Source organism: Salmo trutta, chromosome 1 (genome assembly GCF_901001165.1).
Source record: "Salmo trutta chromosome 1, fSalTru1.1, whole genome shotgun sequence".
Taxonomy (NCBI): Eukaryota; Metazoa; Chordata; class Actinopteri; order Salmoniformes; family Salmonidae; genus Salmo; species Salmo trutta.
In genome coordinates this window covers 30,499,423-30,526,925 of record NC_042957.1, presented here as the reverse complement: position 1 = coordinate 30,526,925, position 27,503 = coordinate 30,499,423, and the positions used below count along the sequence as shown (strand labels likewise).

The 27,503-nt window shown below is 44.2% G+C and overlaps 1 protein-coding gene across 13 annotated transcripts in view; it reads left to right on the top strand.

Moving 5' to 3' along the window:
- Positions 1–27,503, top strand: part of lama2 (laminin, alpha 2) — a 136,529-nt gene that overhangs the window by 71,900 nt on the left and 37,126 nt on the right. For 10 of the 13 annotated variants that reach the window (XM_029752788.1, XM_029752881.1, XM_029752871.1 and 7 more), the window contains 11 exons: positions 11,470–11,681; positions 13,184–13,290; positions 13,606–13,869; positions 16,942–17,122; positions 17,352–17,488; positions 17,876–18,112; positions 19,754–19,897; positions 22,279–22,455; positions 22,938–23,123; positions 26,678–26,796; positions 27,080–27,197. In XM_029752788.1, coding sequence (XP_029608648.1) covers positions 11,470–11,681; positions 13,184–13,290; positions 13,606–13,869; positions 16,942–17,122; positions 17,352–17,488; positions 17,876–18,112; positions 19,754–19,897; positions 22,279–22,455; positions 22,938–23,123; positions 26,678–26,796; positions 27,080–27,197 — 1,882 coding nt within the window. The remainder of the gene's footprint in view (positions 1–11,469; positions 11,682–13,183; positions 13,291–13,605; positions 13,870–16,941; positions 17,123–17,351; positions 17,489–17,875; positions 18,113–19,753; positions 19,898–22,278; positions 22,456–22,937; positions 23,124–26,677; positions 26,797–27,079; positions 27,198–27,503) is intronic. The other 3 variants (XM_029752892.1, XM_029752861.1, XM_029752853.1) reach the window with 1 other exon arrangement.

Here is a 27,503-nt window from a genome sequence, read left to right as displayed (position 1 = left end):
CCATCTATTACGACGATCGTGACACTTATTTACATACAGTACCAGTCAAAAGTTTGGACACACCTACTCATTCCAGGGTTTTTCTTTACGTTTACTATTTTAACATTGTAGAATAATAGTGAACACATCAAAACTATGAAATAACACATATGGAATCATGTAGTAACCAAGACCAAGTGTAACCAAGTGTTAAACAAATAAAAATATATTTTCAGTTGTGTTGTGACAAGGTATACAGAAGATAGCTCTATTTGGTAAAAGACAAAGTCCATATTATGGCAAGAACAGCTCAAATAAGCAAAGAGAAACAACAGTCCATCATTAATTTAAGACATGAAGGTCAGTCAATCCAGAAAATGTCAAGATCTTTGAAAGATTCTTCAAGTGTAGCCGCAAAAACATTCAAGCGCTATTATGAAACTGGCTCTCATGAGGACTGCCACAGGAATGGAAGACTCAGAGTTACCTCTGCTGCAGAGGATAAGTTCATTAGAGGTAACTGCACCTCAGATTGCAGCCCAAATAAATGCTTCACAGAGTTCATGTAACAGACACCTCAACATCAACTGTTCAGAGGAGACTGTGTGAATCAGGCCTTCATGGTCGAACTGCTGCAAAGAAACCACTACTAAAGGACACCAATAATAAGAAGAGACTTGCTTGGGCCAAGAAACACGAGCAATGGACATTAGACCGGTGGAAATCTGTCCTTTGGCATATGAGTCCAAATGTAAGAATTTTGGTTCCAACCGCCGTGTCTTTGCGGTGAACGGATGATCTCCGCATATGTGGTTCCCACAGTGAAGAATGGAGGAGGAGGTGTGATGTTGTGGGGGTGCTTTGCTGGTGACACTGTCTGTGATTTATTTAGAATTCAAGGCACACTTAACCAGCATGGCCACCACAGCATTCTGCAGCGATACGCCATCCCATCTGGTTTGCACTTAGTGGGACTATCATTTGTTTTTCAACCGGATAATGACCCAAAACACACCTCCAGGCTGTGTAAAGGCTATTTGACCAAGAAGGAGAGTGATGGAGTGCTGCATCAGATGACCTGGCCTCCACAATCATTCAACCTCAACCCAATTGAGATGGTTTGGGATGAGTTGGACTGCAGAGTGAAGGAAAAGCAGCCAACAAGTGCTCAGCATATGTGGGAACTCCTTCAAGACTGTTGGAAAAGCATTCCTCATGAAGCTGGTTGAGAGAATGCCAAGAGTGTTCAAAGCTGTCATCAAGGCAATAGGTGGCTACTTTGAGGAATATAAAATATAACACTTTTTTGGTTACTACATGATTCTATATGTGTTATTTCATCATTTTGATGTCTTCACTGTTATTCTACAATGTAGAAAATATTACAAATAAAGAAAAACTCTTGAATGAGTAGATGTTTAAACTTTTGACTGGTACTGTAAGACCCTTCGCTATGAGACTCGAAATTGAGCTCAGGTGCATCTGTTTCCATAAATCATCCTTGAGATGTTTCTATAACTTGATTGGAGTTCACTTGTGGTAAATTCCATTGATTGGACATTATTTAGAAAGAGTTAACTCCAATCAAGTTGTAGAAACATCTCAAGGATGATTTATGGAAACAGATGCACCTGAGCTCAATTTCGAGTCTCATAGCGAAGGGTCTGAATATTTATGTAAGCTATTTCTGTTTTTTATTTTTAATACATTTGCAAACATGTCTAAAAACCTGTTTTCGCTTTGTCATTATGGTCTATTTTGTGTTGATTGCTGAGGAAATTGTTTTATTTAATACATTTTAGAATTAGGCTGTAACGCAACAAAATGTGGAAAAAGTCAAAGGGTCTATACTTTCCGAATGCATTGTAGGTCTATGTTTGGTATGTGATGCTGTGCAAGAGGACAGATGTAATCCACATGAAGAGAGAACTGTGTCAATAGGTTATAGATTGACCATAATTAGTCTTGTATTTCATTTAATTAAATGGATATCTTCTGATTTGATTATGCTCATGACTACTGGCAGTTTTAGATGATGTATTGTTCTCACACTGGTGACTAGTGCATTTCTATTGTTTGTTATTCATTACACATGCATTTCAAAAGCAGCCCATATGCCACTGTGGTCTTTTCTGGTTTGTCTGTTCAGTTCGGTTGCCATATGGTACTGTGTGCCTATGAAAGCCACTCATAAAAGCGTGGAGAATACAGATGGGTTTAGTTGATGTTTCAGAGCTGTGGGATCTTTCCCAGAGGCATCAGTAGACAAAGGACCAGCCTCTCTGGACCAGCGGAAAGATTGATCACTTAGTAGTCGGTGCCCGCAGTTCTGTTCTGAGGTCTCTTAATTTCATTTGCGACATAAATGCATCAGTTCTCTCTCTCGCTCTCTCTCTCTTTCTCTCTCTCTATCTATCTCAGAGAGACAGAGAGACAGAGGGATGGATTGTTGGTATTTCTACTTGCTGTGTGGTAGGTGTGGGTTTGATGGTAGGCCTTATGTCACTGCTGCAGGGCTTAGAGTCAGAAAACTGTCAAGGGGATGGGGTGAGGCAACACCCCTCTCTTTGACCCATACCCTCTGACAGATGGAGACAGGCTGCTGTGGGCACGCATGCCATCCTTGTGCTGCGCTGCCTTGCAGATTGCCCGCTCTGCTCTTCTCTTGATCTATAAAGCAAGAGGTGGGGTGAGGACGGATTTGGGTTCTGCGGGCCATATGGGAGACAGGGGGGACAGGAGCTCATTTACGCTACAGACAGACAGGATGGGGCCTCATCTATCATGGCTGCCTGTGAAGGGGGCCCCGGGGCCCGGCTTCTCTCCCAGGAGCTCTCTGAGAAATGGTGAAGTGAAGGACATTACAGAGGTGTGCTCTCATAATGTCCCTCTCCACACCTGGACCTACAGTACCTCTCTCTAGTCTAGTGAGAGTGAACTGAACTCTGGAATTGGAGCACTGTCTGCCTGATAACAAGTGCTCTGCTGCAGCACCAAGGAGGGTTAGTTGGTAATAATAGCTTTCTCCTCAACGCCGTCAAACTACTGCAATTCCTGGAAACAAATTGGCAGTCGGAGCTAAAAGAGGCGTGTGAAGAGGTCTCTCCCTCCCTGGGAAGCCGTTCTGCAGGGGCCAGGAGTACATTCTCCCAATCAAGTGCAGAGTTTCCAGTAATAAGATTATTGATTTGGGAAGAAGAGTCTATCCTGAGGAATCAACCAGCTAGAGCAGGGAAAGAGGTTTCACTTCACATTTTCTGGAAGCTGATCTGAGTGGCCAGGCGAACAGAGGGAAGCTGTCGATGAGAATACACAACATAAGCTTGGCTGATGAAAAGATAGATAGACACAGACTCTGCTTTCGATTGATAGACACAGACCTCCAATCCTGTGCCTATTCTCTGTCTGAGCCTCTGAGCTCCTTGAAACATATTAGTGTTTACGTTTAGTTTGGCAGCGAGTGGGCATGGATACCTGATCAAACCAGGGCCTGACAGATAGAGCGGTGTGCGTTGCCAGGCTGGGGTGAGAATGTTTCCTGTTTTAAAAGCGTCTGCTTGGAGCCAAGAGGAAAAGCTGCAGATGTATTTATAGATAGGGAAGGCAGACACCTGGCGGGAGACATCAGTGTTCAAGACGGACCCTTCTTGTCTGTCCGAGAGAGCAGGGCGGCCTAGCTGCCAGGGAGAGTTCATGGGTGTGTAAATACATCAGACGGCACATTTGGTCAAGAATAGCCCCCTCACCCTCACCCAGTCAGGAACCACAGACCCAACTGGACTGGACTGAGTTGGATGTGGGTAATAGGGGTTTTCTTAGTGGATATGCCGTAGTTGCCTAGCTAACAAACTCCTTGCTCTGACCAAACGCTACGCCATGCCCACGGACGCTAGTTTTTTCTCTGCAATGAGCCTGGATCTGAGTACCTCCCTGACTATTTCTAGAACTCAAACACATTCTAACCATTCTGATTGGTCCCAGAACACACGTGGGTAAAGCGGCCTTTTAGAAATGCGGAATTGGCTTTGATACTGACTGGTTAGAGATGATTAAATCGATGATGACTTTGTTTCGTACAACAGCCCTCGTTTTGACGTCACCACAAACGACTTCGTCGACGGCAGTCTCAGACTGAAGTATGTAGCGAACATAGAGCAGTGGAAGAATTCAGTCGTCAGGGAAATACAGAATATAGAGTAGGCCTATCTCAGGGGTGGGCAACATACACACTGGGGGCGTGGGGGGGATTATTATTTTGGGTTAAAAAACACTCCAGGGGTCACGACTTCCGCCGAAGTCGGTCCCTCTCCTTGTTCGGGCGGTGTTCGGCGGTCGACGTCACCGACCTTCTAGCCATCACTGATCCATTTTTCATTTTCCATTGGTTTTGTCTTGTCTTCCTTCACACCTGGTTCCAATCCCATCAATTACATGTTGTGTATTTAACCCTCTGTTTCCCCTCATGTTCTTGGCGGAGATTTTTTTATTGTATGTCATTGTGCTAGTATGTGTTGGTGTGCGACAGGTTTTGTACCCACTTTGTTGTTTTTATATATTTTGGTTTTTGGAGTTTGGTCAGCACTTATTAAACGACTCCGTTTATACCAAGTTCGTTCTCCCGTACCTCATACTCCTGGAGCGTGCCAGCCACCACCGGCCTGAGGAGAGACACATGGAACGAGGGATTAATACGGTAATCGGGGGGAAGCTGTAACCTGTAACATACCTCGTTCACTCTCCTCAGGACTTTAAATGGCCCCACAAACCGCGGATCCAGCATCCGACAGGGCAGGCGAAGGGGCAGGTTTCGGGTCGAGAGCCAGACCCGGTCCCCCGGTCCTCACTGCGGTGACGGTCTGCGCCCACTTTCTGGCACAGTACGGCGCGCTGATGGTGGACATGGGCGGCCTCCCATGTTTCCTCCGCGCGCCAGAACCACTCGTCCACCGAAGGAGCCTCAGTCTGACTCTGATGCCAAGGAGCCAGAACCGGCTGATACCCCAATACACACTGGAAGGGAGAAAGGTTAGTGGAGGAGTGGCGGAGCGAGTTCTGGGCCATCTCTGCCCAGGGCACGAGCGCTGCCCACTCCCCCGGCCAGTCCTGGCAATAAGACCTCAGAAACCTACCCACATCCTGATTAACTCTCTCCACCTGCCCGTTACTCTCGAGGTGAAAACCTGAGGTAAGGCTGACCGAGACCCCCAGATGTTCCATGAACGCCTTCCAGACCCTCGACGTGAACTGGGGACCCCGATCAGACACTATATCCTCAGGCACCCCGTAGTGCTGGAAGACGTGTGTAAATAGAGCCTCCGCAGTCTGTAGGGCCGTAGGGAGACCGGGCAACGGGAGAAGACGACAGGACTTAGAAAAACAATCCACAACGACCAGGATCGTGGTGTTACCCTGTGAAGGAGGAAGATCAGTCAGGAAATCCACCGACAGGTGCGACCATGGCCGTTGTGGAACGGGTAAGGGTTGTAACTTACCTCTGGGCAGGTGTCTAGGAGCCTTGCACTGGGCGCACACCAAGTAGGAGGAAACCCTCACGTCCTTAGCTAAAGTGGGCCACCAGTACTTCCCACTAAGACAGCGCACCGTCCAACCGATACCAGGATGACCAGAGGAGGGTGACGTATGGGCCCAATAGATCAGCCGGTCGTGGACAGCAGACGGAACGTACAGACGCCCAGCCGGACACTGAAGGGGAGCGGGCTCTGTATGCAACGCCTGCGCAATGTCCGCGTCCAGCTCCCACACTACCGGTGCCACCAGGCAAGAGTCCGGGAGTATGGGAGTGGGATCCATGGGCCGCTCCTCTGTGTCATACAGCCGGGACAATGCGTCTGCCTTAACATTCGGAGAGCCTGGTCGGTAGGAAAGGGTAAACACAAAACGGGTGAAAAACATGGCCCACCTTGCCTGGCGAGGGTTCCGTCTCCTCGCCGCCCGGATGTACTCCAGATTGTGGTGGTCAGTCCAGATGAGAAAAGGGTGTTTAGCCCCCTCAAGCCAATGTCTCCACGCCTTCAAGGCCTTGACGACAGCCAACAGCTCCCGGTCCCCCACATCATAGTTTCGCTCCGCCGGGCTGAGCTTCTTAGAGAAGAAGGCACTGGGGCGGAGCTTAGGTAGCGTACCCGAGGGTACTTTTTCTGGCCCGCAAATTGCTTTTGACGAACAAATCGTTCAGTGAAAAAAGAACTGTGGCGCTCTGCTGAATTGTTTTGTATCCCAATGTGGCCCTCGAGCCAAAATGATTGCCCACCCCTGGCCTATCTATATCATGAGATCATGGTGGATTATATACTGGATGACATCTTTACAATCATATTCCATATAAATGGTAAGAAAGGTCCATTTTACATTTCATATTTCCGTATTTTTACTCGTTACAAGAGTAAAGCTCACTGCTTAACGTATGGCTGTGGTGTAGCGTCCTAGCCGTCTGGGTCCATGTAAACAGTAGAATGGTTATTATGCATGAAGTTACAAGTGTACAGAGAAATACACTGTTTGTACAAAACATTAGGAAAACCTGCTCTTTCCATGACATAGACTGACCAGGTGAATCCAAGTGAAAGCTATGATCCCTTATTGATGTCACCTGTTAAATCCACTTCAAACAGTGTAGATGAAGGGGGGGAAGACCGGTTAAATAAGGATTTTTAAGCCTTGAGACAATTGAGACATGGATTGTGTATGTGTGCCATTCAGAGGGTGAATGGGCAAGACAAAATATTTAAGTGGCTTTGAACGGGGCATGTTAGTAGGTGCCAGGGGCACATGTTTGAGTGTGTCAAGAACTGCAACACTGCTGGATTTTTCACGCTCAGTTTCCCATGTGTATCAAGAATGCTCCACCACTCAAAGTACATCCAGCCAACTTGACACAACTGTGGGAAGCATTGGAGTCAACATGGGCCAGCGTCCCTGAGGAACGCTTTCAACACCTTGTAGAGTCAGTCCATGCCCCGAAGGAATTGAGGCTGTTCCTAGGCTAAAGGGGGTCCAACTAAATTTTAGGAAGGTGTTCCTAATGTTTGGTACACTCAGTATACATGTGCAGTGTAAAGTTTGCATGCATAGAATCTCAGCACCCAGACTATGTAACGTGTACGCTGGGAGTCGGGAAGCAAGTTCAGAGAGTGTATTTAATAAATAAATGAACATAGAACAAAACAAGAAACACGGGTAGCGTACAGACATGAACACCGGAACAGAAACAGTAACACCTGGGGAAAGAACCAAAGGGAGTGACATATATAGGGAAGGTAATCAGGCAGGTGATGGAGTCCAGGTGAGTCTGATGAGGCGCTGGTGCACGTAACGATGGTGACAGGTGTGCGTAATAATGAGCAGCCTGGTGACCTCGAGTGCTGGAGAGGGAGTATACGTGACAGACTATCATGAAATATGTTGATCAGGACCAGTGTGAATTACACCGGGACATTCGGGGGTCTTTATTTTTTTCATATAGGACCTATAGGACCTCCTATATGTTTACATGCTTTCGCATGCACGAAATGTTTTGATAGGCTAACGTTACTTGATGAAGACATGCTGTTATAGCAGCTCTGTGCTTTTGTCTTGAAGCTAAAATGTAGCCTAATGTGTGTAGCCTACAGACAAGAATTTAAACCCTTTCATTTTCTGCAGATAGGCCTTCATGCTTGTGAACTGTTGCATTATTCAAGAGTGTAATATGGTTTGGTTGCGTTATTCAATAGTGTAATATGTTTTTGTTGAATAGTTTGTGTTTACTGTCTAGTGGCTACTGTGATATTTATGGTCAATTTCAGCTGCGGACCAAGAATGTTGTATTGCCAGCCACAACGATACATAAGGCAAGGCCATACTGTGAATTGAAAAGTAGAATTCTCTTTCGTGGGAATAGGGATAATGACAGCTTCTTGAATCTCTCAATCAATCAGAGATCATTACAGCTGGCAGGCAGCATTGCCGCAAACAAATATGCTGGCTCTTAGATGGCAATCACCTCACTCTCTCCCAATTTGCCAGTGGATGCAGTTATTATTAGACGTTATAACATTAGAATTGTCGACAGCGAGAATGAATGGTGCTAGTCAAGGAACAATTGAGGCCTGGACAAATGTACTTGACTCTGTAAAGAATAATCTCAGCTAAAGCCCAACACATACACTGAACAAAAATACAGTGGTGGAAAAAGTACCCAATTGTCATACTTGAGTAAAAGTAAAGATGCCCTAATGGAAAATGACTCAAATAAAAGTGAAAGTCACCCAGTAAAATACTACTTGAGTAAAAGTCTAAATGTATTTGGTTTTAAATATACTTACGTATCAAAAGTACAAGTACAAGTATAAAACATTTCAAATGGCTTATATTAAGCAAACCAGATGGCACAATTACATTTTAATTGTATTTACAGATAGCCAGGGGCACACTACAACATGCAGATATCATTTACAAACGAAGCATTTTTGTTTAGTGAGTCCTCCTGATCAGAGGCAGTAGGGATGACCAGGGATGTGAGTTTAACCATTTTCCTGTCCTGCTGAGCATTCAAAATGTAACAAATACTTTTGAGTGTCAGGGAAAATGTATGGAGTAAAAAGAACATTATTTTCTTTAGGAATGTAGTGAAGTAAAAGTTGTGAAAAATATAAATAGTGAAGTAAAGTACAGATACCCCAAAAAACGACTTAAGTAGTACTTTAAAGTAGTTTTACTTATGCACTTTACACCACTGCAAAAATATAAATGCATACTCACCAGACATGTCACCCATTGAGCATGTATGGGATGCTCTGGATCAACGTGTACAACAGCCAATATCCAGCAACTTCACACAGCCATTGAAAAGGAGTGGAACAACATTCCACAGGCCACAATCAACAGCCTGATCAACTCTATGCTAAGGAGATGTGTCGCGCTGCATGAGGCACATGGTGGTCACACCAGATACTGTCTGGCTTTCTGATCCACGCGTCTGCCTTTTTTTAAGGTATCAGTGACCAACAGATGCATACAGTGGTTCCTCCTTTAAAAGTTGCGTCATACTGCAGCACACTTTGCAGGCTGCTGAAGCATTCTGTGGCACGTTATCTAATTGTCAACAATTTCTTTCTGTTAATGCGAGTGTTTGCTAGTTTGACCAACAGAGGGCATCTTTGAGAAGCATTTGATAGTCTTCCATATTGGCATTACCAGAAAATTTAAAACCGTTTTTGTAATAACATAGTATATGGGATTGATTTTAAGAAATTTGGCTTAATTAATTGTATTAATATTATGGTGTTTCTATTCCGAGAAAAACAAAACCCTCAGGGTTTCCGTTAGGATGGAATTGAAAATATGGTGCTGTACAACGTGACGGTCGGGAGTAGGCTACAGCATAAGTGGATTGGAGGATTCTAAATTAATGTCTAAGGGGCATAACATTTCCACACTTTAATTGTAGTGCAACCGAACTTTCAGTTGAGTGTATTTGCTCTTTGCCTTCTCTACTGGAAGTTGATGCTGTTGCTATGCAACCTCTTGCTAGCTAGTTAGCATAACAAATTACAAGTTAGACATTTTTCGACTTTGGGTGTGTTCTTAAATTCAATCTGGAGTGGCTGCATTTATGAGCATTGTCATATTGTCCGTTTGTAAATTCAGACCGTTTCACTCTCGGAGCGCACACTGGACGTTCGAGCCGAGGAGTAGGGTTGATTTGAGCGTTCTGGCCTTACAACTGCAGTCAAGCACCCAAGCTAATGTTGGCTAGCTTGCTAGCTACTTCCAGACATAAATGAGACCACTCTGACCATTTTACTCACCCTAGCAGAGCTGGTTAGGCATTTTCGTGTTAACCAGAGCGTTGGTGACTGTAACTGTACTGCTGGAAACAATTTAATTACACTTTTTGCCAACATTTACTGACACTGGCCATATTCAACGGGTGTTGAGCACTTGTAAATTCACTATTCTGCGCTCTGGTACACTCAGGCGAGAGTGCTCTGAAATCGGAGTAGATAGCCAGAGTGAATTTACGAAAGCAGCCGAATGTCCATTGAGAACTCACAACATGACTGTATTCCCAGTCATGTGACATCAATAGATTAGGTCCTAATGAATTTATTTAAATTGACTGATTTCCTTATATGAGCTGTAACTCAGTAAAATATTTTGAATTGTTCATATTTTTGTTCAGTATACAAATAAACAATCTAGAACGCTCAACACATAGAAACTATATATACAGTATATACCTATTTTCATAATATATATACTTTCTGGCCCACGGGGAAGGGGTGGTATTAAGAGGGGGATGGATGTAAAAGCAACCTTGGATGTTTAGGGGGGGGAAGGGAGGGAAGGGTGGTGGGTGGAGACACGTCGGATGGGTGTGGTTGGGGAAATGGGATAGGATGTTACGGGTGGAGGCCCTTTCTTTTCAGTTTCCAAAGTAAAATGATTCAATAATTTGTACTTATTTACATTTTGCATGTTTGGTCATGATATCTGCATTAGTGCTGTCTACTCCCCAAGATACCCGCTTGATGGTTGAAATGAAATTACAGACACGTACTCACTGTTCCACGCCAATGGCTCCTTCTCACATAAGACAGTCAGAAGCAATAACATATTAAATTAATAAGTCTCCGGCGACTAAAGGAATCCGCCGCGCATGATATGGAATGATTACTTTTCCCATTTGCTATCATGCAGATAGAAGGGCGGTGTAGAGATAAGAATTGTAGCAACCATTTAACAAGGAAGGCACTAGAATGTATATTTTTATCAGGGCGGAACACGACTCGCTTCTGAGGAGATATATGGCGGGAAAAGCAGGACAGTGCAGATAAGAGTTGGTAGGGGGAATAGCGATATTTTCTGTGGCTTTGCGCGTTTGCCTTTTCAGATTCTTTCTCTGTGTTTTGACTGCCAATGATACTGGCTACTGCCCCCCTTATTGTCCCTACTGAATTTCGTGAATTATACACAAACTAAGTGTTCATGTTTGAAAAGGCAATTTCGTAATTGAAGCCAGTTTCATCATTGAAGTAATTTTTGTGAAACCCTGAAGTGTCCATGATATACAGCTGTGCATGCTGGATGTGATTGCTTTTTATCCAGTTTCACTGAGACATTTAGCCTTCTAGTGACTTGAAAAAGAACAGAGGCACAGTGACCATATGTCCATTCCTGTCATTTATACTGTGACTCTACTCATGGAAAACACATTCTCTTCATAGCTGAGCAGTGATCATTCAGTCCACTACGCACAGTACCCTCGCTCCTTCCTGCTCAAATTAGTCATGATAGGGCTATATTGTAACTAGGGACTGCGGTTATTCCTGGTCAGGACATAAGGTCAGGAAAGAAAAAATCTTGCCCTACCCAAACCTAGAACAAGGGCCCAGAGTTTCTCTTGGTCATGTCGTACAGTATGGTAAGGTAAAACTCAGGGCCCTAGCCACGAGTCATGATTTCCCTCTTCCTCTCTGGTCACTGTAGGTGCTCGAATGGCTACTTTGGTCAGCCGACGGTTAAGGGGGGCTCGTGCCAGCCCTGCCAGTGTAACGGTAACCTGGACCTGGCCTCACCGCGGAGCTGCGACCCCATCACCGGCTCCTGTCTGAGGTGTCGGGATGGCTACGGGGGAACCACCTGCGACACCTGCGCCGAGGGGTTCTACGGGGACGCCATCGAGGCCAAAAACTGCCAACGTGAGTATAAGAAGTACATGAGTATCAGAGCCTGCAGTACGTTAAAGCCCCTGTTCCTGTCTGTCTCCTTTGAAGAGCGGAGTGTTCCTGTAATGTTATGCGAGCGCTGCCTGTCTGCCTGCCTGCCTGCCTGACAGACAGCCTGCATGCCAGATGTGGCGGTGTCTTTGAAGATGTTTGGCTTTGAGAATATGAGAATGTGTGCAGATGGTGACTGTCTGTGTAAATCCACATAAACAACCTGTGTTGACTTACAAACTTCAATGCTCACCCCATAAAAGTTTATAATTCATCTGCCTCTCTGTTCTCAGCAGTACAGTCTGCGATGTTGATAATGTCTGGATGAAGATAACTAATTAGTCTCAGTTTACCAAAACAACCCATTTGACGATGATGCCAAGATAATTAAAAATGCATTACAGCTTATCACGGCTTATAGCCAAATTAATTATTGATTTATAACTCTTGATATACAGCTGCAATATGTTAAGATGACAAAGAAATTATAGAGGTATTGATAGTGATTGACAGTACATTAAGACTATAGACTGGTAAAGCACAATAGTTAAGCATGCAGTTAATGCCTCTATAGACTTCTACAATAGAATGGAATAGCTGCCTTCATCTGCAGTGATAAAAGTTAGACGCACTGCTTCCATTTTAAAGAAGTCTGTAGAATGAAAAAAGTAGGTTGGTGAGAAGAAGTCCATTTTCGCTGAGTTAGTCTGGCTGTCCTAGCTGATTAAAGTGGTGGTGGGGCATTTTGGGCGGACATGGAGTAATCAACATTAGGAATGCAGAAACAGGGCCGTCGTTGATGGAAATTGCCCATGCTATCATGGTGGCAGGGAAAACAAGTTGATGATCATTGTCACAGATCTCTGCAACATAATGTGGCTGATGCACAGTGTAATCTTGTTGCTGGTTTCAGTGTGTGATGAAACCATCGTTCTCTCTTTCTCTCAGACAGTCCGAATTAAAAACTTGACCCACTTTAGATCCCATCTGGACTCCATGCTGTCAGGATGAGAAAGGCAGTATTACAACTCAGACTCATTCCAACCTGTTAAACATTGAATAAATGCAGGCATTTTTAAACCTTACGTGGGCGACTGAGCACAGTACAAAGACAGGGGAAAAAAGCAGATGTCCCCTCCAACGAGTCCTATAGGAAACCATCTGTGCCTGTGTTTTCTCTTGCAGATCACTAGGACTTTTTAAAGTAAATAATGAGCCGGTTATACAATGCAAATGTGTTCCTGTGTACTCTGTATGAGTTGCGTACTCTGTATGGGTTGATGACAATAGACAGTAGTACTGCACAGCAATAGGACAGAAGAGAACAAGAGGATATAGTTGTGCTGTACAGTGCATACCCTTATCTGAGAGGGCCTTGCTGGGGGCTGAACTTAGACTGATCCTTGTTGTTCTAAATCTGATTCATTCAACTGATAAACCCCTCCTCCCCTCTCCTCCTCCCCACCCCTCTCATTGGTCTACAGATTGCCAGTGTCACAACAATGGCTCTGTGTCGGAGGTCTGCCACCAGGAGAATGGGCAATGCCAATGCAAGCAGCATGTGGTGGGACGGCAGTGTGATGAGTGCATGGTAGGTCACCAAAGTATCAGCTGTCATTCCGAATCAGGTCAATTCGGTCACAATGTCATTTTATCATTGGGATACCCATAAAAAGGTGGACAATCTATGGGGACATTTCAAATCAGTTACTGCGTCAGATACTGTTGATTAGCAACGCTGATGTCTGAAGTTTAACCAACTTTTCACTCGGGTGTTTGGTTTCACAAATATATTGTCATCTAAATATTTCCCAAAGTTTCAGGGTGACGACCTCATTTATACTGAGTACCTCAGACATTCACAGATAACTAACTTCCTGCCCCTCACTGCTCCTGGTGAATGAAGCCCAACTGTTGGTGGGATGCAGAGGAGCAGGTGTGTAAGCCGTGCTCCTGCAGCCGTACAGGGGCCATGTCCCAGCGCTGCGACCTGGAGGGACGTTGTATCTGTAAGCCCGGCTTCGTGGGCCATCGCTGCGACCTGGGTCGCCAGGGTTACGAGCGTCGGGAGACGCGCAGGCCAATAGAGAGGGTCCGGCTGCAGCAGGTCCAGCGCTGGGGCTCGTCCCGCTCTGGGGGCTGTCCCAGGGCAGCCTATCGCACCTCAGCGGTAAAGACAGTAAAGATTTGCAGCACTGAGTGATTTAGTGTGTTAGTGTGCTGTGATGCTTCCCAAGCCTGCCCAGCCAACCAACCCACCCTCCAACCACCCACCCACCCATCCACCAACCAACCAACCAAGCCTGCCCAACCAACCCACAGGGCCCATAGTTATAATTTTGGCTCACCCAGCCACAACGAACATGTCCAGCCCAGACCCTGACTATATGTGACTGCAACCTGACCCCACTTCAAACCTGACCATATAGGCCTTCTCTGACTGACCACAACTGACCACTCACCATCTTCCGAACAGAACAGATCTGATGTGTACTGGCTGGACCACAGCATGACTCTAACCTGACCTGAGCTGACATGACACATTGCCTGGTCAGCAGTAAGCCTCTGACCTTAATGACTGTATGTGAAACAGCCTGACTCTCCACTCAACTAGCCTCTGCTTTCTGCTCAGGTTTCACCTGGACCTGTCACTGAATAACCTTGTGTGATACAGGCTGCACATACTAACACATATTTTAATTGAGCTAGAATTGTACGTATATGAACTAGCTGTAAGGCTACTGTATGAATGTATATGAACTATTATGTACAGTATGTAAATATCCATATACTGGTTGCAGATAAGGTATGGGTGTAGAACAGCATTCTTTAGATATACAGATGTAGGATCTTAATTTGACCCATATTGTAGCAGCAAAATAATCTTTCAGCAACAGGATTTGCATGTTTAGTCCATAACATGAAAAATGAAATACTATTAATATAATTGTACAGGTTTTTAGTGAATTTGTGTAAATCACAAAGCTCATCTGCATTTTCTGCGGTGCAGGAATGCAATTCTCAGCAGCAAACGAGTGATCCAATTAAGATTCTACGTTTGTACTGTACAGCTAAATGTAATTGTAAATCCTTGAGGCATTGAAGAAATACTTTAATGCACAGTGGGATTCAGTCACATAGTAGTCTACATTGTAAAGAGGTGATTGAGGATTCTTGGAAATATCCAGCCCCCACTAGACCCTTCAATTGACGTGAGATCTCTTCATAAGTTTAATTTTTTAATTTTTTTAATATTGCCCTCTTATCAAGCCAGCTCTTTACGTTGTGATAGTTCATTATTCAGCCTTTCTTACGGCATTCATCTTAATTGAACTCTTATTTAAAAGTTTTTTGTTTTTTTTCACCTTGGTCAGTGGCAGTGTTCGGGAAGCTACTCTGAAAATGTAGTGTACCAAGCTACCAATTACTTCACACTTGAAGTAAAAGCCACACTAAAGCTACCCTTAAGAAAAACATGGTTTACTTACCTTAATTTGATAAAAAAAAGTAGTTTGCTCCAAACTACTTAGTGAACAATTATCATATGTAAATCTGAAATGTCATAGACTACAAATTGCAAGAACAGATCACTGTAGTATATAACATATTATGTTAACAGAATGTGTCATTTAACCTATTAAACACAAAAATTAGGTTTCAAGTGAGAATTAGCCATGTCTGATGCTGAAAAAATTATGGCAATGATTGCCTACTTCACTCATATTGTGTGCAACGCTAGCACACCAGGCTGGAACCATGCTACACACAACCACATTACACACAACCACGCTACACACAACCACACTACACACAACCACATTACACACAACCACGCTACACACAACCACACTACACACAGCCACACTACACACAACCACGCTTCACACAACCACGCTACACACAACCACATTACACACAACCACACTACACACAACCACGCTACACACAACCACATTACACACAACCACACTACACACAACCACGCTACACACAACCACATTACACACAACCACATTACACACAACCACGCTACACACAACCACGTTACACACAACCACATTACACACAACCACGCTACACACAACCACATTACACACAACCACATTACACACAACCACATTACACACAACCACGCTACACACAGCCACATTACACACAACCACGCTACACGCTACACACAACCACATTACACACAACCACCCTACACACAACCACATTACACACAACCACGCTACACACAACCACATTACACACAACCACGCTACACACAACCACATTACACACAACCACATTACACACAACCACGCTACACACAACCACATTACACACAACCACGCTACACACAACCACATTACACACAACCACACTACACACAACCACGCTACACACAACCACACTACACACAACCACGTTAAACACAAACACGCTACACGTACATGCATTATTCTTTAGCTGTGCTGACAAGAGTACGCAGGCACTTCTCACACACAGACGTCAGTCATCCCTAACACAACACCTGGTTGCTGCTCAGGCGCTAACCGCTCTCTGTCAATCAATCAGCCATCCATTTCCGTTCCCGCCTCCGAGACAACTGGGTCCACATGGGGTGGTGGAAGCATCCCACCAGGACTCCCAGCACCCCCAGAGAGAGCTCCCCGGAGGGTGGGGGGAGGGGGGGTGGGGGTTGTCTGGGGGAGAGGCCCAGGGATGCGTAGTACCTACCACCGTCACCATTCCTTCCTGTTGAAGGGAGAATAATGCAGCTTGCCAGCCAGGCAGGAGCTGTTGGCTCCTCATATAATCAGATTCATATCGAACCATCTGTCTCTGGCTGCCTCTTTCCCCGTCGCCTCGCCTTCTATAGCTACAATTCCCATTTACTTATTCACCACATGTTGCTGCATTTATAATGAGACATGGACATTTCCTCTGCCCGTTGCACGGAGAAATTAGTTTATATAAGATTATGTTTTGTACTTCTAATATTTTGTATATCCTCACCATCAATTGAATTGTTACTATTGTTACTACGGTTCAAATAATGTTTTCTCGTACAGAGACGTTATTGTGTGCTGTGTGTTCTTGAAAACTTTGTCTGAAGTATTCAGCTGTGTGTTTTTCAGTGTTTGCGGTGTGTCACTGTGTGCTGTACTTGTTTGCTGCGGTAATAACACCCTATGTCTGTCTATGACAGCTCTATGGAGTCCCTGAATGACCTCAGTATCTCTGTGCTGTCCCCCAGCCCCAGACTTATGGCATTCAGTCCGCTGGAGTCTGTGTCCCCTGCAACTGTAACTCCTTTGGGTCCAAGTCCTTTGACTGTGACGAGTCGGGCCAGTGCCGGTGCCAGCCTGGTGTCACTGGGCCCAAGTGTGACCGATGTGCTCCAGGACACTTCAACTTCCAGGAGGGTGGCTGCGCACGTAAGAACTGACTACCATCTAAATGATTGATGTCTGCAAATAACCTTTAGTCAGTACAATACATGAATACATCTCCTTTAGACTTGATTACTGCTTTCCTTGATGTTAAATGCTCGATGGCCTCAAAGCAAAAAGGGTATTTTCTCTCTTCCAGTTTTAATGGAAAGTTGTGGTGCTGAGCCTATTCTGTTGTTTTGAGTGGAGTTTGTTTTTCCTGCCCCTTTCCCAGCGTGCCAGTGCGTCCATGTGGGAAATAATTGCGATGCCAACACGGGACAGTGTGTCTGCCCTCCCAACACGGTGGGGGAGAGATGTGACAAATGTGCCCCCAATCACTGGGGTCAAGATATGATGGCGGGCTGCAAGGTACACCTTACTTCACCTCATCTCACGCCACTCCCCTCCAAACTGGTCCTGTCTGGCTCTTTCCTGGAGTTAGGCCTATTCTTTTGTTGATAACAAATGCTCATTAAAAAGGTTTAGCAAAATCACTTCAACTTTTATAGTACAGAACATTCACAAAATAGAAATTAAAACCGCACAAAAGTGCTTTGAGATTTAATGGAGAAACACATCATAGGATTACTGCTGTGACGATATGTATAATTCATTTTGCAGCTAATGTTTTAACCCGCTTTGTGGAAAGTTTGTGCATTGTTTACTATATGAAGCTGATGGATTAACCCTTTGTGACTGGGTATTGATTAATATAATGGTACATTGATTATGAATACTTGACAATCTCCTCCACAGGCCTGTGGCTGTAACCAGGTGGGCTCAGTGACCCAGCAGTGTAACCCCAACACAGGCTGCTGCATGTGCCGGGACCAGTTCCAGGGAGAGAAGTGCAGCGAGTGTAAGCTGGGCTACCGGGACTTCCCACAATGCATTTCCTGCGAATGCAACGTGGCCGGTTCGGACAGCCAGACCTGTGATGCAGACCAGGATGTGTGCGCCTGTGCAGACAGGACTGGACAATGTAGCTGCAAGGTAACCCACAACCATCAGTTGATTGCAGTCTACTCTATTTACTATCTATATACTCTACTATTATCACCTAAAATATTCATCACAGGATGCTGTGTCAAGTGATTGCATCAGACTTCTCCAAATAAGTGACAGCAAGAAACTACAATGAAATTCTCCCAAAAGAAACCAAAGCCAGCTCTCCTGGCACCTCCCTGATGTCTAGCCAGCACTGACTTATCAAAGTAGCTTTCACTACCAGTTTCACATCTTAAACTTGGAGTTACATAGCGTAACTAGGTCTGTGTTTTCTAAGCCTCACTGCAATTACCTGTAAATGTCCCATTAGAGTGACTAAGGCAGATTGCCCCATATAGCCTATGTTTCAATAGCAGCACTCTAGCACTCCGTACCTACCTAGTACCTTCCCTATCTGGGCTCAGCATAGGGCCTGTCGCCATCCTCTGCCTGGTTGCCAGCATCGAACCAACCCTAGAGCCAGGCAAACAAAACCCAGGCAGGCAGGGTAGCGTCTGTGTGTGTATCTGTGTGGGGGAGGAAGTGTGAGATGGAAATAGACCTGACGTGGGGGGAAGGCATTCAGATTAGCTAGCGCCAGGCAGGCAGGCGGGCGTCGCCATCCTCGGCTCCGTGCCTCACAGTGACAGCGCTGTGACATTGTGACAGGCTGTCACATAGGGCCAGCTATGAGAGGTGATGACTCTCATAGAGAGAGAGAGAGAGAGAGAGAGAGAGAGAGAGAGAGAGAGAGAGAGCGCTTTCTACTCTGACGTAAAGGTGACACATGCAGAAGGTTGTTGTTGTTGGGTCTCTTGTTGTACTGCTGTGTGCGCGCGTCTTCCCTCGCTGGCTGTTTATTTTAGACTGCTGGGATGGAAGGATAGAGATAAGAGGTTGATGGGGTTTGGGGATGTTAGTGAAGGTCACGGTGATGGACAGTGACTGGAGGGGTGATGGACACGGTGATGGGGTGGCGTGGCTCTGTGTGTTAACATGAAGCCATGGCAATGGAATTTCTGGCATCCTTAGCATCCTCCTTAAAGTTGAACCCACAGACTGGTGTGTAAACAAAGTGTTTATATGTAGTTCATGGCACAACCAATGTCTGTTGTGAATGCTCCTTCTCAGTTCTGGATGCTTTGGGAGTGTATTAGCTAGGGGAAAGCATCAGGTAAAATAGAAGGGAAAAGTTCCATATGAAATAGTGTTTTTTGGCGTGATGCACTGTTATCAGGGCTGTCACTGTGTGTGTCTGCTGTACTCGGGGTTATGCCCCTTATCATTCCTTCTCAGACACATGTCACTGTGGTACACATACACAGTAGCCCCTTTGACATGCACCTACTGTATCTACACACATGGCTGCCTTTGGATTCTTGTGAATATCACCTTCTTTGATCAGTCCAGAGCAGAATAGGCGAAGAGCACAAGAGACTTTTTCTGTCACTGTTATTTATAGCTTGGCTCTGTCTTAAATCAAATATCTCTCTAGGCCTATATTATCTTTGCAAATCTATTCAGATTGATTTTGTATTTGTTCTTATGTATACTTTACTGAAAACGTCCTTTTTTTTGTGGAAAATATTGGTCATCTGCCATTTTGGACTTGGACTGTGTCTTAATTCCTGAGTGTTCGGTCCCCAGGTGAATATACAGGGTCTGAAGTGTGACCAGTGCAAGTCGAGGACCTTCGGCCTGAGCACAAGCAACCCACTTGGCTGCAGTCAGTGTTACTGCTTTGGTATGACCAGCACCTGTACTGAGGCACAGGGCCTCATCCGCATGTGGGTAAGTCAAGTCATGAAGAAATGTGACAGAAATCCACACGCAGCACACATCTACACATGTATTCCCCATCGCATGCAAGTCCACCCACACACAGGTACTGTATTCATACACAAACGTACAGCAACTGTGAGTGCACCCACATCACGCAGCACCCACACGCGCACACAGACAAACGCATATAATATGAATAATGTTCTGTGCCAGTGGTCACCAACCGGTCGATCTCCAAGGCTTTCCTAGTCAAAGACCAAATATTTCTGTAAAAAGCCAAATGATAAAGCCTTCCTTTCTTATTTTCTTATTCGCTTCGCGCTGTTTGAGGTAGGTGCAATTGATTCAGCTTCCCTGCGCGCCGGGTCCGTTTTGAACCATTTCATGTGTCTGAAAGTACAAATTCCCATCTACCCGACTGACCCGGAGAGCAAAGTCAATTTATAGGCCTACCACTGGCTAACTAGATAGCTCAGATCACGGTGTCTGCAGCTTTCACGAGCCCACTGAGAATTTGATAGCCGACAGAGAGACTGAGAGAGGCTGCTGCTGTTTTTTGAATGATTTAATATTAACATTTTTATTCAGTACTGTCAACACTTCATTCAACACTTTTGTAAGCCATAAAATGCCCTGTGCCGATCCACTCGCGCTACAAAGTGTATCAATAGATTTGCGTTGTTGTTAGCGACTTGCGTCTCTCTAATATCGAGGAGTAGCGTATTTCAGAAATAAATGAAGTGCGATCGAGTTTCGCCATCAGCTGGAAGACAGTGTCCCATTTTTGGTCAGTCAGCAGAAGGAGGAAGAGCTGATGAACAGTGAGAGGCAGCCTCTCCACTGCTCACTCTCTCTCTCTCCCTCCCTCCATCCGCTGAGACTGACCATCACAATAAAATAAACAAAACGCTAATGATTTCAATTTATGGCTCACAAGTAATAGGCCTACATCAAATGATATATTACCAGTGTGATCATATATCTTCCGTTTTAAAATATAATTTTAAAATGGTCTGAGAAGAACAACGATGGCGGGGCAATTCAAGGATAGCCAATATGCAGTGATGTATTGAGCCTATAGCCTACAGCACAAACCTCATTGCTACGGAAGTGTTTTTTAATAGGTTAATGTTGCATAGGCTTACGTTTTTTAAGTCATGTTTAAATGGCCTGCTTTTTCACTCAAAGAGATCTCGGCTCAGAAAAGGTTGGTGACCACTGTTCTATGCTTTCTTGCTATAGGCTACTTGATATAGGCTACTTGATATAGGCTACTTGATATAGGCTACAGTAGATATAGGCTATGATAAAACAACATTTGTTCTCATGCAACAGTTAACAAGCATGAATTAGTCCGATATACTTTATAACTTACGGTATGTGCAACCAAAGTACTGAAATAGTCTAGAGAGAAATGCCACAACACAGCTATATGATTTTATGGGAAACAGAGTAAATATTAATTTCATGAAAGTGGTTCTCCTCCATTGATTCATTCCCAACCAGGTATTTACTCTCCATCTTATTTCCCTGTAATTTATGGAACGTAGCGAGAACCAGGGGGACCAGGCACAAACAGAAGGATAATATATATTATAGCCTCATACAGTGGGGGGGAGAGGGTTTATTGGGGGCTTGGAGCAGGCAGAGGCTGGGAGCTGCAGCTTCCCTGTTTGTTTTTAATAAGGATTTTCTGCCAGAGCGCCTCAGACCTGATAACCCTCCATCCGCTGTGTCCATGGAGACCGCGGCTGAGGACATCGGAAGAGGGACCCTTCTTTCATATAAATGGAAACGACAAACAAATTAAATAAAGGTTGCCGTCCCAAAGTTAATCTAAGTTTGTTTGCTTTAAGACGAAGAGAAAAAAAAAGACAGACAGTTGAGAATCCTCTCCCTCATTCATTGGAAGTCAGGAGATTTTCTCTAAGTCAGTGAGTCATGAGATTGCATGGTGAGGTGAGGGGCACAGCCTGGCCCCACTGGAGCCTTTAGTGAGCCATTCGCTGGATATTTAGATGGGAAGGGAGGGCAAATTTAATACAGGGGCCTCAGAGGCGTAGTCTACTGTACAGAAGTGGCTTCTTAAAGATATGCATGTTCTACTTGCCCAATTAAACACATATCTGGCCTGCCCTCAGGATGTGAAATGCATTTTAATCTACAACTATGTGAGAGGCTGAGTCCTGGTGTGTTATTGGAGAATACAGTTGTCCAATGTCACAAAGGCTGTTTTCCTTTTGAAAAACACTTGCATCACTCTCTCGCAACATAAGCAATTTAAACCCTTGGAACAGAGCTTCCCAAATACAACCCATTATGTGTGTATTTTGTGTGACATTAAGGCCTGTAAGTGATGCTGTTTGTTTGTTGTGTCTTCGCTGCTGTAGCTGTCCCTGAAACCAGAGCAGACCAAGCTGCCCCTGGTGGACAAAGCCAACCTGCAGGAGACCACAAGCGGAGTGACCTTCCAGCACCCAGAGATCATCGCTAACGCTGACCTGGTCACCCAGAAGCTGACCGAACTCTACTACTGGAGACTGCCTGAACAATTCCATGGTTCCATGGTGAGAGCACCATCATCTCGATATTATTTAACCCCAAGTTGATAACAGGTGTACAATCGAATCCTTATAGTGGTTAGAGCGTTGAACTAGTAACCGAAAGGTTGCAAGATCGAATCCCCGAGCTGCCAAGGTAAAAATATGTCATTCTGCCCCTGAACAAGGCAGTTAACCCACTGTTCCTAGGCCGTCATTGAAAATAAGAATTTGTTCTTAACTGACCTGCCTAGTTAAATAAAGGTAAAATAAAAAATAAAATAAAAAAATATACTGTATGTAATTGCTCAGGACTGCTTTACGTATAGACTACGCTTACACTGAACCCAAACATACAGATATCCGGAGTGACAATAAATGTATTTGAATTGAGAACTGGTGAACAATACTGCTTTGAAATACTTTCCAACTTGCACTTATCAGGAGTTGACTGTATTCTGAATAGTACTAACAAGCTTCTTTACTTGGATGTGGTTTCCCCTCTTTAGATCACAGCCTACGGCGGCAAGCTGAAGTACGCCATCTACTTTGAGGGGCGTGACGAGACAGGCCGCACCTCCTACGAACCCCAGGTCATCATAAAGGGAGGGCCCAACAGAGACAAGGTGATGGTCCGCCACATGCAGGGACTGCAGATTGGACAACTCACCCGGCATGAGATCGACATGACAGAGGTAAGGACATAAGCCAGTGTTTCCCAAACTAGGGGTCGTGACCCCATGTGAGTTCACCTGATTTGAAATTTTTTCGCTTCATAAAACTGGGGTTACGTTAGTAACCTCCGGTAGCTGTTGAATGAGGTTGTAATAAACAGAGCTGTTTCTGTTTTCTTCCTACAAATGTGGCTTTTGAACGGTTCAAGCTACAAAACATTAGGACCCTATCACTGAATGATAAGACACTCTGGAACATGTACATACAGTACATACCGTTTCCCTCTACTATTCCCACAAGTCGTTAGAACCGAGTGGACAAGACCAGGCACTAAATCAGACTGGAGGAAAAAGAACACAATCAATGATGATGCTCTTTTCTACACAGAAGATCATGCAACATTATTGACTAATGATCTTCTGAACTTCCCAAAACCTTTCTGATGCATATCAGTCACTTCAAACCATACTTTCAGATTGAAATACGGTCAAAAGTACTGTCAGGCTGATTTGTAATAGACTGTCATAACCCACATTTTTAAAAAGTAAACATTGGCTTTTGATTACATGGTGGGGTCACAAAAAATGTTTGATATCAATATGGGGTCAAGGGCCAAACTAGTTTGGGAACCCCATGGCATAGGCTTACATGGTGGACCCTCTCTTGTCTTGTTGTTACAGTTTCCTAATGTCTAAAGATGCAGTCATGATCCATTTGACACTGAAACACAATTATGGTTCTTTGTGGTGGATGCCATGCAAGTGCATCTCTTGTCATTGTCCCAAAAACTCTTCAAAGCTAGATTCTAACCACTGAAGAGGTTGTATGAGAAATTGACATTGAAGTGATCATAGAATTAGGAATTAAAATACTTTATACCACAGCATTGTTGAATTCTCATTTCTGATTGATAAGAAGGGCATTCTAGAATAGACATTAAAACCAGATAACGGGACAGTTGGAAAAGATATCACCTTACAGCCATGCAGTATGTGCCCACACGTACAGATCGTACTTGCTACAAAGCTATGCCAACATTCCCTTCAAACAATGCAGTCAATCCACAGCCATACACTGGCTGAAATCAGTTGATGATAGGACTTACTGTAGACAAGTTGTAAATGCAACAGGTTCTGATATTGTATCATATAATAGCACTCACAGCTTTCCAATAAAAAATGTTTTGCGACATTTATGGTCTGTTTGCATATATTTTAGAGGCTATTTATACAGAACATTTGAATAAAACATGTATAAACTGTATTTATAATTAGAATACCAGTCAAAAGTTTGAACACACCTACTCAGTCCAGGGCTTTTCTTTATTTTTACTATTTTCTACATTGTAGAATAATAGTGAAGACATCAAAACTATGAAATAACTCATATGGAATCATGTAGTAACTAAAAAAAGTTTAAACAAATCAAAACATATTTTATATTTGAGATTCTTCAAAGTAGCCACCCTTTGCCTTGATGACAGGTTTGCACACTCTTGGCATTCTCTCAACCAGCTTCACCTGGAATGTTTTTCCAACGGTCTTGAAGGAGTTCCCACATACACTACCGAAATGTCCTTGTTCTTGAAATAAAAAAAATTTGTCCATTAAAATAACATCAAATTGATCAGAAATACAGTGTAGACATTGTTAATGTTGTAAATGACTATTGCAGCTGTAAACTGAAGATTTTTTATGGAATATCTACATACTGTAGGCGTACAGAGGCCCATTATCAGCAACCATCACTCCTGTGTTCCAGTGGCACGTTGTGTGAGCTAATCCAAGTTTATCATTTTAAAAGGCCAATTAATCATTAGAAAACCTTTTTGCAATTATGTTAGCAGAGCTGAAAATTGTTGTCTGATTAAAGAACCAATAAAACTGGCCTTCTTTAGAATAGTTGAGTATCTGGAGCATCAGCATTTGTGGGTTCGATTACAGGCTCAAAAGGGCCAGAAACAAAGAACGTTCTTCTGAAACTCGCCAGTCTATTCTTGTTCTGAGAAATGAAGGCTATTCCATGCGAGAAATTGCCAAGAAACTGAAGATCTCGTACAACGCTGTGTACTACTCCCTTCACGGAACAGCGCAAACTGTCTCTAACCAGAATAGAATGAGGAGTGGGAGGCTGAGCACTTGTTGGATGCTTTTCTTTCACTCTGCGGTCCAACTCATCCCAAACCATCTCAATTGGGTTGAGGTCAGGTGATTGTGGAGGCCAGGTCATCTGATGCAGTACTCCATCACTCTCCTTGGTCAAATAGCCCTTACACAGCCTGGAGGTGTGTTTTGGGTCATTGTCCTGTAGAAAAACAAATGATAGTCCCACTAAGCGCAAACCAGATGGGATGGCGTATCGCTGCAGTATGCTGTGGTAGCCATGCTGGTTAAGTGTGCCTGTAATTCGAAATAAATCACAGACTGTGTCACCAGCATAGCACCCCCACACCATCACACCTCCTCCTCCATGCTTCAAGGTGGGAATCACACATGTGGAGATCATCCGTTCACCTACTCTGCGTCTCACAAAGACACATCGGTTGGAACCACAAATCGAAAATTTGTACTCATCAGACCAAAGGACAGATTTCCACCGGTCTAATGTCCATTGCTTGTGTTTCTTGGCCCAAGCAAGTCTCTTCTTCGTGTTGGTGTCGTTTAGTAGTGGTTTCTTTGCAGCAATTCGACGATGATTCACGCAGTCTCCTCTGAACAGTTGATGTTGAGATGTGTCTGTTACTTGAACCCTGTGAAGCATTTATTTGGGCTGCCATTTCTGAGGCTGGTAACTCTAATGAACTTATCCAGAGGTAACTTTTGGTCTTCCTTTCCTGTGGCAGTTCTCATGAGAGCCAGTGTCATCATAGCGCTTGATGGTTTTTGCGACTGCACTTGAAGAAACTTTCAAAGTTCTTGAAATGTTCCGCATTGACTGACCTTCATGTCTTAAAGTAATTATGAACTGTTGTTTCCCTTTGCTTATTTTAGCTGTTTTTGCCATAATATGGACTTTTACCAAATACGGCTATCTTCTGTCTATCTTGTCACAACACAATTCCACAAATTAACTTTTTAATTTAAATGCATTCACGGTGACTACCTCATGAAGCTTGTTGAGAGATTGCCAAGAGTGTGCAAAGCTGTCATCAAGGCAAAGGGTGGCTACTTTGAATAATCTCAAATATATAATATATTTTCATTTGACACTTTTTTTCCGTAGGTGTTATTTCAATGTTTTGATATCTTCACTATTATTCTACAATGTAGAAAATTGTAAAAATAGAGAAAAAGCCTGGAATGAGTAGGTGTGTCCAAAATTTTGACTGGTACTGTATATAAAATAATTCTAATGCACAATTTCTTATATATCACATGCCTTACTTTTATTTTCCTGCATTAGTAAAATTAGGATTATGCCACTACTGCCATTCCTTCCGATTAGACTGGTTTGAATTTCTCCCTGACCAATATGGCTGCCATTTTCACTACATTCTGGAACTTTGACATAGCCTCTCGAGTAAGTGAATAGGATCTCAATGCTAGTGATGTCATAAACATGTTTTGTTTTTCAGCACGAGTGGAAGTACGAAGACAAGAAGGCCATGACACGCGAGGACTTCATGGACGTGCTGTTTTATGTTGACTACGTCCTCATCAAGGCTTCCCATGGGAACATGATGCGACACAGCAGGTGAGCTCTCCTCTCTTTCTTTGTCTGAACACACAATGGGCTAGACTGAAACATACTGTTAGAGGGCTGTTTAGTCTACACTCTTTCTTTTAGTATCACGGTCAGATTAATCATGTCATGTTTACATGGATAACCCTCTGCATTTAACAGTGGCTTGTTCATTCCATTTAATGAACGAGGGGCAATAGCGTTTGATAATATCATGTTTCAAGTATAGTTGTATTGTTGACATTGGCTCACATGGCTGTCGCACTCCCTGTCTCTATCTCTCTACTAAACGCAGGATCTCTGAGATTTCTATGGAGGTGGCAGAGGAGGGAAGGCCGTCCATGGAGAGTGAGCGGGCCCACCAGATAGAGAAGTGTGACTGCCCCCTGGGCTACTCCGGCCTGTCCTGCGAGGTAAGCTAGCTAGCCACTGAGCCAGCTGTGTCTCCCATCAGAGCATCAGCCACGGCGACAGGGTCATCCATCAGAGAGGGCTGTGTGTGTGTGTGTGTGTGTGTGTGTGTGTGTGTGTGTGTGTGTGTGTGTGTGTGTGTGTGTGTGTGGCAGTCAGTCACGGTCCAATCAGAGCCACAGACATGGAGACAGGAGGAAACAGCTGTTAGAAACACTCCACAAGACAATCCTTCTCATCAAAACTGCCAGCTCTCTCTCTCTTTCTCTCTCTCCCTCTCTTTCTCACAGCTCCATCCAGACACATCT